Raw genomic sequence first — 13,438 nt, 5'->3', positions numbered from 1 at the left:
AGACAAAGAGCAGACAAAAGGCATTCACATGGCAGGGCTCTGCAATGGGAGTCTTGGTCCCCAATCCACCCTTCTTGGCCTTGCTTTGTGAAACATTTCTTCTTTGCCAGTTGGCTCAATGTTAGGCTTTGTCAATAGAGGGCACTGGGGAAACATGGCAAGGTGATAGTGACAGGAAGGCACATTCCTTATGGGTTCTGGTTCTATCTTTTTATTCAGTGTGCAAGCCAATGGATCAGTGTACAGAAGACCCAGTGGCCCTCCCGTCAGTGGTTCTCTGGACCTGCCCCGGCTGCACCCTCAGGCCACACTTTCCTTACCTGCAGCTGTTTCCATGGCAGCTTTGGCTGCAACCCTCTCAAGGACTGACAGATAAAATACAGGACACCCAGTTAAACTTGGATTTCAGTTAAACAACAAGTAACTTTTAGTATGTTTCTTGCAATATTTGCGATTGTGCTTTCACTTGCTGAATCTGGCAACCCTAGCTCCCCCACCTGGTGGACCATTTCTAAAGACTATCTCCAGCCCACCCACCTCTGGCCAATGGTAGGCAGCTTCTAAGGACCAGCTCTGGCCCACGCCCTCTGGCATGTTTGTTCACTAGGCGGCACGTTCCTATGATAATCAAGCCCACTTTGAAGAGGTGAGAAACTCAGTGCTCTCTTAAACCCTTCGTTTCTGCATTGTCCACTCTGTCCATAAATAGTAGCTACTTTTTTTTGCACCTGCAATTTCTGGATCCCTTTTAGTAGTTAACCACTTTTTACTATTTAACAACTATTCACATTAAAATCTCCCTTTTCAAATTTTAGTGTTGGCTTCTGTCTCCTGACTGGACCTTAACTGATATAAAGTGTTTACTTATTCAGGAAACTGAAAGATGACCATGGAGCGGAAGGGCTTATGGGAGACTGGAGAATGGCTTGCTGTGAAGTTGGGTAAGCACAGATTGCACTTTAGAAGGCTCTGCAGGCCACATTAAAGATGTTAGATTACTGCTAAATACAATTTGAAACAAAGACTTTCAAGCAGGGGAGTGTCATGATCAGATTTACATCTGTTAAAAGATTCCTTTGGTCTTCTGATTCTGGTAGAAATGTTAGCAGCCTGGTTCTGGATCTTTCCACTTCTCCTGGAAACCACAGGGTGCGACAAGGAAAACATATGACCAACTGACTCCCACAAACAGTATCTTAAGTGAAACTAGGGATGCAAAGAAAACTTATACATTCCACATTGAGTGGAAGTGTGGTACTGGATGGGAGGCCAACTGAGTGCCATGGGGGAAGGACAGGGAGTGAGGAGGGGGCTGGTGGTGGCAGATCTCAGAAATCACTCGCAAATATTCACTCTGAGAAGAGAGCCAAACCCTGAGTGGAGCCTGCTGTGGGGAGGACTGAACAAGCATATGAGTGTGGGAGAGGCAGGGAGGGAAGGTGTGTGAAGTGCCTAAGGGGTGCAGAGGTGATGTCTTTCAGAAAGCAAGTCAGGGGATCTCCTTGAAGACAGGAGTTAGGTCCCTTAATGTAGCAGATGAAGGAACCAAGGGAGCTCAGGGCTGGCACAGAACTTCTGAACAAGATCACATCCCAGAGAAGACCCATGGCTACACTTTTAAGGAGACAATTCATTGTAGCCACAGAGGGAGGTGAGAAACTTCAACAAGGTCTTTCCCCTTCATCCTCCTGCTGGTACTTGGTCTAGGAAAAACCAACTGTTTCAAATATGAACAAATAGAAATAAGCACAGCATTTGTACCAAGATACTGTAATTAAAAATAAGACAGCAAAACTTACCTAGAGTTTCCCTGGAGAAGACTCACAGGAAAAATGTTCCCACAAAGCAGTTGAAAATAATATAGACATTCCAATATGAATTTTAAAAATCTAATGAAGTAAGTGCAGCTAAGAAAAACAAGAATTCAGGGAAGAGACATCCCTGAAGTCAAACAAAAATTGGTGGAATTTAGAAAACAGAAAAAAAATTTATTTTCAGAAATGAAGATTACATTAAAAGGAACACAAGTGAGTCTGGATACCACAGGAAGCATATTAAGGAACGGAGATTAGAAATGAAAAAAGCAAACAAAAAGATAAAAATAATTAAGAACAAATGATAGAAACCGATGTCAGGCAGAGGAAATCCAACACACAATTGGAATTGCCAAAGAAAACCAAAGCAGTGGAGTAGTATTGATACAAATATTTGTGAATATAATTCAGGAAAACATGAAATATTACCTTGATGCATGTACTTGGCTCAGGGAATGTTTCCTTTCTTATAGAATGCTTTCCCTGACAATTGTCTCTTTCCATTTGCCTGATTTTCTTCCAGTATTTAGTCTTTTCACATGCTCCATAGTTCCATAAAACATCTCACAACACACAGGCTGGCGTCTCAGATAACCTTAAGTCTAGCCCTCTGACCATCAGTCTGGATTGGCTGCCAGGTCGCTTCACAGCTGCAATCCTGGGACTTCCCGTTATCTCACTCGTGTTTGATCCTGTTTCTAGACGCTACATCATATTTTTTCTTTGATTTACTCTTATTTTGATGGAGTTTATCCAGTAACTGAGAATCAGTGAACAAGAAGAAAATCTTTTGAGAACTTGCATGTCTAAAAATGTCTTTATTCTATTGTCACCTAAGACATAATTCATTCAAACTTTTGAAGACAGCACCCCATTGATCCCTAGGTTCCAATGTTGCCATTGAGTATTTTCCTCGATCCTTTTTCTATCTGGTAAATTTTTGAATAGTCTCTTTATAGGTCTGGCATCCTAAAATTTCATAACGGTGTGGCTTCGTATGGGTCTTTTATATTTATTGTGCAAATTCAACATTAGCTTTTTTTTTAACCTTGAAACTCAAAATTTCATCAGGGAAATTTTCCTTTATTTAATAAATTCTACCCAATCCTCTATTTTGTTTTCTTCCTGGAACTCCTATTGATTTAATATTAAACCTCCTGAATTGATCCATATTTATTTTTTTCCCTATACTTTTGATTTGTCATAGAACATCTCATCTTTTAATACTCTCACTGAATTTATTCATATTCTAATTTCTTGTTGTGACATTTTATTAGTATTCTGTTCTAATTTCTTGAGTACAGTATCTTATTTGAGGATATGATAGCTGTTGAAGTTTTCTGATTCTTGAGAGTTGCTTTTATTTAGCTCTACCTTTTACAATCACAGTTTTTCTCAATTTCTGGTGATCTTTGGCTGTCTTTATTTAGAAGTGAAGCACTAAAAACCTGTTTGGAAGGTTTGTGTACGTGGGCAGGGCTTACTGATTGGTACGCTCCACTGTAAGGGGACTCTTGGCCAGTTACTATTTGGAGGGGACCCTCAAATGTCAGCATCTGTCTTTTCACTCAAGAGTTGCTTAGTTTTTCCACAGTAGGAGCCTCCAAATCTTGCCTGGTGTGTTTAAGTGTGGCTGTTGGTTTTCTAGAGCTGAACACAAATAAGGAGCTAGGGATCTCATTTATCTAGTATATAAAACTGCTTAATAACTATTTTCTGCACAGCCTCTCACCCGAGCTTATTAACCCTGAGTCAGAAAGCTACTTTTCCCTTTCTTAGGTGAATTACTATCAGAATAACTTCAGCCTTCAACTTTAGAGACCATAGCGTAAAGTCCTATTCAACTCAGAAACATTCACATACATTTTATCAAGGCTCTTAAATTAAAATTTGTTGTTTTGGAGGTATGTTCTTCAAGTTCTAAATAGTCAAAATGCAGTGACTGGAAAAAACGTAACAACCCCCTACAAAAAGATTTTGTTTTTAGAAATCATCACTCTTTCATTGAAAGGGTTTGTTCTTTATTTCCTACAAACACATTTTATTTTTCCAATTCAACTGTAACCTCAAGAGCACCCTGTAGCTCTTGGTAAACTTAACTCTCTTTGTGTATGCAAACTAGTCCTTATCAACTGCCTTCTCAAAAGTAATAGAACTCTAATACATACAAAAGGAAGCTGAGTAAGCACAGGGACAAAACAGGAGAAGAATAAAACTAGAATGTGAATCTCATTTTCAACAGGGAGAGAATATTAACAAGGAAAATGAGATCCTGATTTCATAGTGAGTTAAATCTACAGCAATTCTTTGTGGTATCAAACAGTAACCCAATGCAAACCATGGTTTCTGAAATAAGATTAAAAAGAAATCTAACAAATACCTGAGTGAATATAACAATATGACTAGACCAAAAAGAAAAAAAAATCTCTCACACACAATAATCACTGCAAGAAGATCCCAAAGGTTATAGAAAACATAAAGGAACTTTAATATCCAAACAGTCAGGGCAAAGAATACTGGATTAATGACCCATTAAGTGTGAACCACTTTAGGTTCTTTACAGTACCAGATGTATTTTAAAGTAAAATCTGAATGCTTATTGCAGAGAATGAATCCATTTAAAAAACTTTAATTTCCTTACCTGATACTAATACCAGTATGATTTTTAGACTGTAAATTTTTTAAATGATTTAACACTGAGAGTAAGATTTAAAGCAAAGTTAGCAATGTTCCTGAATTGCAAATTTGTTCAGTAGTAATAAGCCTTTGAGTAATGCTACTTTCTTCTCAAAAAGTAGTCAATGTACATTTTAGAATTGTGCAATAAGAAAATATTGGCTAATAAAAAGTGTTATTTCTTGAGATAGTCAAGATGAAAGAAAAACTATACTTTTACTTGGATTATTTATGCCCAAATAATTTACCCTGCAATCCACAGATGTATAGGACATAAAATACTTTTGAATAAGAGAAAAGTGAGGGTCCTAAAATAGGAACATAAACCAGAAGAATCTAAAAACAGCATCCTGTTATTTTATTTTTTGAGTATTTAAGCTGCTTTTGGTTGCATGCCCTGATCTGTAGAAGGTTAATTAACAAGGAAATAAAATTTCCAAGTGTTTAAAAAATTTACTCATCTTCCATAAAGCAACTTTTAATGTATCAACACTTAGAAAATACACAGTGACTTGATGAAACATCAGTACAACTGCATAGAATTGAGCTCCAGAGAATTATACATTTATGAGCTGTCTTTCCTGGGCTCTGGTTTACAGGAGTATTGGCTTAGAGACCAGCTTCGAGTCATCTGCTCCTACCTGGAGGATACAGGCCAGGAAACTCTTAGGATTCCATGGGCCTTTTCTGTTCCTAAATAAAACACCAGGAGCTCTCTGGTCTTAAAAACAACGAAGCATCCAAATATGTATACTGGGGACCCTTCCCCTTTGTGAGTCAAAGAAGAGGAGAGTTTGTGACTTTCGCTGAAAACAAAACAAAACAAAATCTCCCACAATTCTTCTAAGAGACTGAAATATACTAGAAATTTCAAAACTAGAACAATGCCATCAAAGATTAAACCTCTTAATGCTCGGAGCCACCCCAAAATAATAAAATTGGGAACTCCAGGAAAACAGGTACCAAAAGAATCAAAGTAATGATTGCACTGAGGATTCTCCTCTTTGAAGGCTGTTTAAGGAGGTAGGATTTCACGGTTTTTTGTTTGTTTATCTTTTGGCCTCTGAACATTTAAAAAATGCTTTGCCCGGCTGGTCATTCAGGCTAATTTTGGAGTTCACAAGAAACTCCAAGCCTGACATAAGGATATTCTACAGTTTCACAGCTATCATTTGTACATATTAAAATCAAGTTGATTTACTCTTTTTGAGTAAATATAACTAGAATATGGCAAATTAATATATTTCTTTACATAAAACTTTGTGTCTCAAAGTTCTTGAAAAACAAGAGCAGATGACTTTGTATTCAAAGACTACCAAAGTGTGTATTGGATATTCACATGCAAACAAAACCTTATAAATCTCCTGTCAACTCTGCATGATGCCTTTAAGGAGGAAATGACATACAAAGTTTGCTAACTGTGCAAAATATTAAATTGCTAAAACATTTTACATAATGAAATGATACATGTAAATGTAGAAGTTGACACATGAAATTAACATGGGTTCATAAGAACTTATCACATTTCAGAGATTTTCTTTAGTAACAAGTTTTTGTTTTTATATTTCCTGGTACACAGCAAAGTTTATCACAGAAGATAAAAACCCTTTTAAACAAATTCAACAGGGAATTCTTGAGGCACCTTCTCATATAAAACACAAGATGAATGCAATTATCAATCCATCTGAGAAAAGTTTTCAATCTAAAGATCATTTTTTTCCATTTAAGTATACTTTATAGAACTTTAATAAGGCAAGACAAATTTGTGAAAAAAATGTAGATACAAAAATGATGTAAACTAATAACTTATATTTAAAAACCCCAAAGGGAAAACAGTGGAGATGGGACAGCTCAAACAATGCCTATTTCAAAAAAACCTAAAATAGAATTGTGCATAAGCTGAAGATTACAAAGAACTTCTAGACTCTGCACAGTTTTGGTTTTCCTTTTTTCTTTTTTTTTTTACATCTTTATATTACATGTTTTAAATCATATCAGGAATGCAAACTAGAACTGCACACTACTTCAGTGGAAAAAAGTTCAACATTGTGCAATTTTCTGCCTCAATTTTAAAAAAGTGGCAGCAATCCCTGCATTTGTATTTGAAACAAGGATTTGAGAAACTTTATCAAAAAAGGTAATGAAGGCAAAAATTGGCAGACATCCAGCGTATTGTTTCTTTTTAAAACAATGCGGATGGTAAGTAATTTCATGATTAAAAAATGAATCTTTTAAATAAATACATTGTATCTGACATTTGCACTGACTGATTTGATAAATCTTTAAGTAAACAACGGCTTTACTACACTCCCTGTAGCCTTAAGCCACTGGCTTTAGATTCTGGAGTCCTTTTTCACTGGGTTTCATACCCTGCGACTCGATACCCTGCAGGCTGATTAGGCATCATGCTGCCATTCTGTCCTGGAGGCGGCTGCACTCCATAATTTGGTCCCATCCACGGTGCAGAAGACTGTGTCTGACTGGTGGAGAACGTGAAAGAAGCAGAGGGGAGGGGAAATCCACTGGTTAAAATAAAATGTAATGCCAAGAATAAATAACACATACGTGGGAAATATCCTTTTTCTTAAGCCCAAATATAAGAATAATTGTTATGCCAGAGAAAGCAAAGGCAAAAGGTTTTTTCTTTTAAAAACAAGCATCCTTGTAGCTTTAATTTGTACAGTTTAATTCTGTTAGTTTAACTATAGCTAAGAAAATATCCTTTATCTATAAACATTTATTCCCTTGAACTCAGAAAAACTCATCTCTAATCTCAGAAAACTGTCCATCGGGGGTTTGACATATGTTGAACAAGCCACTACCTGAAGGAAACGTAATCATTTGGTATGATACGGACTTGCATTTATATTACTCAAAGAAGAAATTAAGATAATTATTAGTATATGTAAGCTCATAAATTTTTTCAACATTACAAGATTCCTTTTAATAAAAATGGCAAAGCGTTTTAATTTCCACTTTGTTTTTCAGAAATTTAAGTAAAATTGTAATTCAGGATGTATAAAGAAGCTTTCATATAACAATGTATGAATAAACCCTCTTGCACAAAAAAAAAGCATAATGAATAAAGCAACTAGGATCAAAATAACTGTATCCAATAAGCCTAGCAACTATTAAGTTCTTATTTCCTTACTTAAATATTTGTTGATTCACTGCCAAGCATTACCAAAATTCTCATAACGCTGGTTATAAATCAAGACAACACATTTCTAGGCAAACTTTTAAAGATATACACTAAAAACTATAAAGTAAAAACCTCTCTAAGTCTTTCAAAGGCTATGCTTTAGAAAGAAGGCACATTACCTACTAATTACTTAAAATCTCTTCCCAAGTTCTTGACATTTTCAAAGGCTAATAATAAAGGAAAAGAACAAGTATGCTTACTTAAATCCCTGCTGGTTCCAAGGCTGGCCATACATTCCATATGCAGGTACTTGCCAACCATTAGGCATATATTGGCCAATTTGTTGTGCATTCCCATACCACTGGCCCCACTGGCCATAAGCTTGTGGATATCCAATTTGATTCTGCTATTAAGTAAAATTGTAACAGATAATTTAATATTATTTAAAGTTATAGGTGCACATACAGTCCTAATATACCACAAATACATAGCCATAACACATAGGGCCATCATTACAATTAAAACTCAAGGATAGGGCTTCCCTGGTGGCGCAGTGGTTGAGAACCCGCCTGCCAATGCAGGGGACACAGGCTCGATCCCTGGTCTGGGAAGATCCCACATGCTGCAGAGCAACTAAGCCCCGGGCGCTACAACTACTGAGCCTGTGCTCTAGAGCCTGTGAGCCGCAACTACTGAGCCCGTGTGCTGCAACTACTGAAGCCTGCGTGCCTAGAGCCCATGCTCTGCAACAAGAGAAGCCACCGCAATGAGAAGCCCGTGCACCTCCACAAAGAGTAGCCCCCACTTGCGGCAACTAGAGAAACCCCAGGCGCAGCAACAAAGACCCAACACAACCAAAAATAAATAAATAAAATAAATAAATTTATATATATATTTTAAAAAAACCACTAAAGGACAAAGAAAAGTTTATAAAGTCACGGCTAATAAAAAAAAAAGTGAGGTTATACTGCTTTAACTCTACAATGATGCTCTAAATGGCATACTCTTTGTAAGGCAGTAGGTTAGGGTTAGGGTTATTAAACTCAGGATAATGTTTAGGTGTTTTGTAAATTATCCATATGACTGTTTCCTTTAGCTAGGGAAGATAGGGAAGATAAAGACTATTTATTCCTATATTCAGTTTACTTAACAAAGTTATATACTTTAGGATTTTCTTACTCCTATCTTGATGCTCCATTTCCTCATAGAAATGTTTGTGGGATCAAGTTTTAACCACTAGAACTGCCTGGAAAAACAAAGGCAGCAAAATCTGGAAGAAAATGCCAACGTCCTAAATATATTCATAGCTTTTGTTTCAACTGAATCAAACATGCTTGTGAGGACTTCCCCGGTGGCGCAGTGGTTACGAATCCGCCTGCCAATGCAGGGGACATGGGTTCAAGCTCTGGTCCGGGATGATACCACATGCCCCGGAGCAACTAAGCCCATGTGCCACAACTAGTGAGCTTGCGCTCTAGAGCCTGTGAGCCACAACTACTGAGCCCATGTGCCACAACTACTGAAGTCCCCGTGCCTAGAGCCCATGCTCTGCAACAAGAGAAGCCACCACAGTGAGAAGCCCGTGCATGCAACGAAGAGTAGCCCCCGCTCGCTGCAACTAGAGAAAGCCCACGCGCAGCAACAAGGACCCAATGCAGCCAAAAATGGGTAAATAAATAAATAAATAAATAAAACATGCTTGTGAGTTCTCCAAATAGTATGTAAATAAATCTACTAAGTATTAGAAAAAATTTAATACCCTGTTAAGTTTGTTGCAGCATTTTAAAATCCACTGTGTGAGCATGAGTCAATTGAGGTGGTCACATTCATCATGTCACCCCTGCATCCATGAACCACTACTCTGGAACTATAATACATGAAGAGCCCTTATATGCTATCATTTTAGCTAGCAGCATTAACGACGATTATCAACAATTTCATTTAAAAATACCTATTAGCCCAGCAATTACTCTGCAAAGTCAAGAACCTTCTCACCTGTTGCACGGGATTTATCATATCAAGAGTTTCTTTGCCCCAGTAGCATTTCACAACATGGCCTTCAATGGTAGTTCCGTTAACAGAAACAATTGCATGTGCTGCACTTTCATGGGAATTGAACCTATTGAAAATAATATTAAGAATTACCAATATAAATTGTTTAGTATACATATAGCTGATTCACTTTGTTATACAGCAGAAACTAACACAACATTGTAAAGCAATTATACTCCAATAAAGATGTTAAAAATAAATAGTTTAAAGTGCTTATGAATAAAACCTATTTTTAAAAATCAAACTGAGCCTGAAGTATAACAGGAAGTTAATATAAAAGAATCAATAAAATGGAATATTTTCATTTTTTTTTTCCCCTTCAAAGATCTTATAGTTCTGGGGAAACTTCTTTTAATAGAATGTTTTATTTGCCTTGTGTTGGAAGGAGGGAGCTATTAAAAAAGTGGCAAATATGATAAACACTAGAGAAATTTCTATTTCTTTATAACCAAAGTAAATTTTAAAGAAAACCACTAAGTTAAATGTTCAAAAATGATCTGGGGGGAAACGTTTTTTTAAAAACCACCCTTACCGAACAAAAGAATATCCTTTATCTGGAAAGACTCGAATTTCCATTATTTGCCCAAATGGTGAAAAAGTCTGACGCATTAGTTGTTCTGTTAGACAAAAAACAAAAACAACCTGCATTAAAATCCTACAAATACCAAGCCTTTTAGTTTAAAAATTAATATCAAGATGCCACATAGGTAAAGCCCCCATACCTGTTAGCCCAGAAGTGACACCTCCACAATATACAGTACAGTTGCTTGGACTAGACTGATTTACGACCTCATCATATGATAGCTGTTTGGTGTTTGCTGGGGAGGAAAAATTTAATATTTTTAATTCATTAAATAAAATGTTCAGAAAGAGTAAAGCAACATTAACTACACTACTGTAATGGTAATATTTACCTTGATCAAAATGCTTATTTAATACATATTACATTTGATTGAGGATTAAACCTCCCCCAAGAATGTCTAAAAATTACTCAATATTCTCTATTTAATAGGAGACTTGACATTAGAGATATAATTTATTATTTATAATTACAAAAATGAAAACTAAGTACATTTTTGAACAGTAGTCTTGATTTGCTTCTCATCTATTTCTGCAATAAGTCTCCGGGAACAGCTCTAACATTTAAAATCTAGTGTATTTTCCTCCAAAATTCCACATTTCCTTTTCTTCTCCAATTCACCTACACTCATATGTACTCTTTGGAGCTGGAGGCTTTCGGGTTGCCCAGTTAGTTCTGATTTGTCTTCCACCAAGCCACTGGCCACCCATCTGTTGAATGGCGTTTTCAGCATCCTGTTCCACACAACATTAGAAATGACAAAGAAGCCACTATTAGTTGACGTTAAACAATTGTTAGCAATAGAGAAAACTCATGGTTGCTTTTCACAAATGTTTTTTTAATGAAATGCTTTGTGAAATACACAATATATGACAGCTTTCCTAAAACACAATGGTGCTTTTAAACTGTCTTTCTTTTACTTGGATATCAGACTTTGGGAATGTTAATCACCTGAAAGACTCGAGCCCAAAAGCCCTTATGAGGTAGCCATTGTAAAGTTCATGGAACAACCCATACTATTATGGATGAAAATTGCACTTTATACAATCCAACATGCTTTTAATGACAGTGGTTTCTCATTCATCTTACAAGTAAATACTGAACAGCTATCATGTTCTAGACAGCAGGTTAAGTGCTAGGGAAACGTTGGTCAATGAGGTAGACATGGTCTCTGCTGCCATAGAACTTACATTCTTTTGCAGGGGACAAATAAAGTAATTACAGAGTGTGGTAAATGCCATGACAGAAACAAAAGGTTGAGAGAGAAACTATCCCATGCTGAGATACAGGCATGGGAATCTACTTTAGAGCAGCATGATTAGGGAAGGTCTCTGAAATGACATTTAAGCTGAAGTAGAGAGGAAGAGGAGCTAGAAAAGTCAAAACACCAGGGTGTTCCTGGTAGAGGGATAAGCACTGCAAGGTGTGTTAAGGCAGGAAGTATTTGGTACGCATCTTAAAGAAGCATGCGAAAGATGACTAGTTTTACTGGAATCTAGTGTGCAAAAAAGGAAAAGTGCCAGAGGAAAAAACTGATTATTTTAAGAAAGATTATCATGATTCGATTTATGTTTTAAGAAGGCCATTCTTATGTTTTAAGAAGGAGAACAGTTTGGGGAGATAGTAAAAGGAAAAAGACACTTTATGAGACTAATGCAATATCCAGATTAAAAAAAAAGTCGGTGACCAGGACTAATGCAGTAGCAGTGGATGTAATCTAAAGGAAGAGTCAAGAGAACTGGTGGGGAGGGATGTGCACAGTAAGTCAAAGGGGAGGAATCAAAGATAATTCCTAGGTTTTGCCTGGGCAGTAGGGAGGATAGTGCTAGCATTAATGGAAATGAGAAGCCTGGGAGGGAGGAGGGCAACAAGTTTGAGGAAGAAACAAAGACGATTTAAGACACATTAAGTTTGAGATATCTGTAAGACATCCAAATGAAGACCATTTGTTAGTAAGTGTGAAGTAAACGGAGCCGGAGATATAAGATTCAGAGTCATGAAGAAAGACTAGAGAGAAAAGAAAGCATCCTGGGATAGTCCTGAAAAACAGCAAAATCTGAAATCTGGGTAAAGGAGAGATCACTAGCTAAGGTGACTAAGAAGGAATAGCCAGTGATGAAGGAAGAAACCCTCAAAAATCTGTCAGAGTCAAGCAAGCAGAAGTCAAGAGATGAACTTGAAAAGGGTAGTGCTGGTATAGAGTAAGAACAAAAGCCACCTTGAGAGTAGACTGAAAGGGACTTCCCTGATGGCGCAGTGGTTAAGAATCTGCCTGCCAATGCAGCGGACATGGGTTCGAGCCCTGGTCCGGGAAGATCCCACGTGCCACGGAGCAACTAAGCCCGTGCGCCACAACTACTGAGGCTGCACTCTAGAGCCTGCACACCTAGAGCCCGCAAGCCACAACTACTGAGCCCGCGCACCTACAGCCCATGGTGTGCAACAAGAGAAGCCACCGCAATGAAAAGCCCGCGCACTGCAACGAAGAGTAGCCCCCGCTCGCTGCAACTGGAGAAAGCCCGCACACAGCAACAAAGACCCAACACAGCCAAAAATAAATAAATATACAAAAAAATAAATAAACTTATTAAAAAAAAGAGTAGAGTGAAAAGTAGATGGGATTCAGCTTTGGTTTGCATATGTCAAATGTCAGCTTAAACCAGCACAAAAGAACAGGCAAACTAAAAGCTGTTCTTGAGACACAAAAAGGAAATGCATATTCTTAAAAAAGAAACAAATATTGCTTACCACACTAACAAGTCTGAACTCCATACAATGTTTAATTACTGTTGTGGGTTGAACTGTGTCCCTTAAATTTATATGAAGTTCTATCTACCCTGCCCCATAACTGTGAATGTGACCTTATTTGGAAATAGGGTCTTTGCAGATGTATTAGTTAAGATGAGGTCAATACAAATTAGGGTGGGCCCTTTAAGAAGGGCCGTTGTAAGAAGAGGAGAAGCTAACGTGGACACACACAGAGGGAAGAAGGCCATGTAAAGACCAAGGCAGAGACTGGAGTGATGCAGCTACAAGCCAAGGATACCAAGACTGCCAGTCACTGCCAGAAACTAAGAAGACGGAAAGAAGGATTCTTCCACAGTCTTCTGATGGAACATGGCCATGATGACAACTTGATTTTGGACTTCTATCCTCCAGAACTTTGAAAGAATA

At 37.5% G+C, this 13,438-nt stretch overlaps 1 protein-coding gene across 6 annotated transcripts in view; it reads right to left on the bottom strand.

Moving 5' to 3' along the window:
- Positions 1–3,822: 3,822 nt before the first annotated feature.
- The window catches only part of TIA1 (TIA1 cytotoxic granule associated RNA binding protein), a 29,912-nt gene continuing 20,296 nt past the window's right edge, over positions 3,823–13,438 (bottom strand). For 3 of the 6 annotated variants that reach the window (XM_036872645.1, XM_036872649.1, XM_036872650.1), the window contains 6 exons: positions 10,890–10,998; positions 10,407–10,502; positions 10,217–10,301; positions 9,628–9,751; positions 7,893–8,038; positions 3,823–6,970 (listed from right to left, as the gene is read on the bottom strand). In XM_036872645.1, coding sequence (XP_036728540.1) covers positions 6,844–6,970; positions 7,893–8,038; positions 9,628–9,751; positions 10,217–10,301; positions 10,407–10,502; positions 10,890–10,998 — 687 coding nt within the window. In that variant the 3' untranslated portion in view covers positions 3,823–6,843. The remainder of the gene's footprint in view (positions 6,971–7,892; positions 8,039–9,627; positions 9,752–10,216; positions 10,302–10,406; positions 10,503–10,889; positions 10,999–13,438) is intronic. The other 3 variants (XM_036872646.1, XM_036872648.1, XM_036872647.1) reach the window with 2 other exon arrangements.

This window comes from Balaenoptera musculus, chromosome 13, assembly GCF_009873245.2.
Source record: "Balaenoptera musculus isolate JJ_BM4_2016_0621 chromosome 13, mBalMus1.pri.v3, whole genome shotgun sequence".
Classification (NCBI taxonomy): domain Eukaryota; kingdom Metazoa; phylum Chordata; class Mammalia; order Artiodactyla; family Balaenopteridae; genus Balaenoptera; species Balaenoptera musculus.
This window is presented reverse-complemented; position numbering and strand designations above follow the sequence as displayed.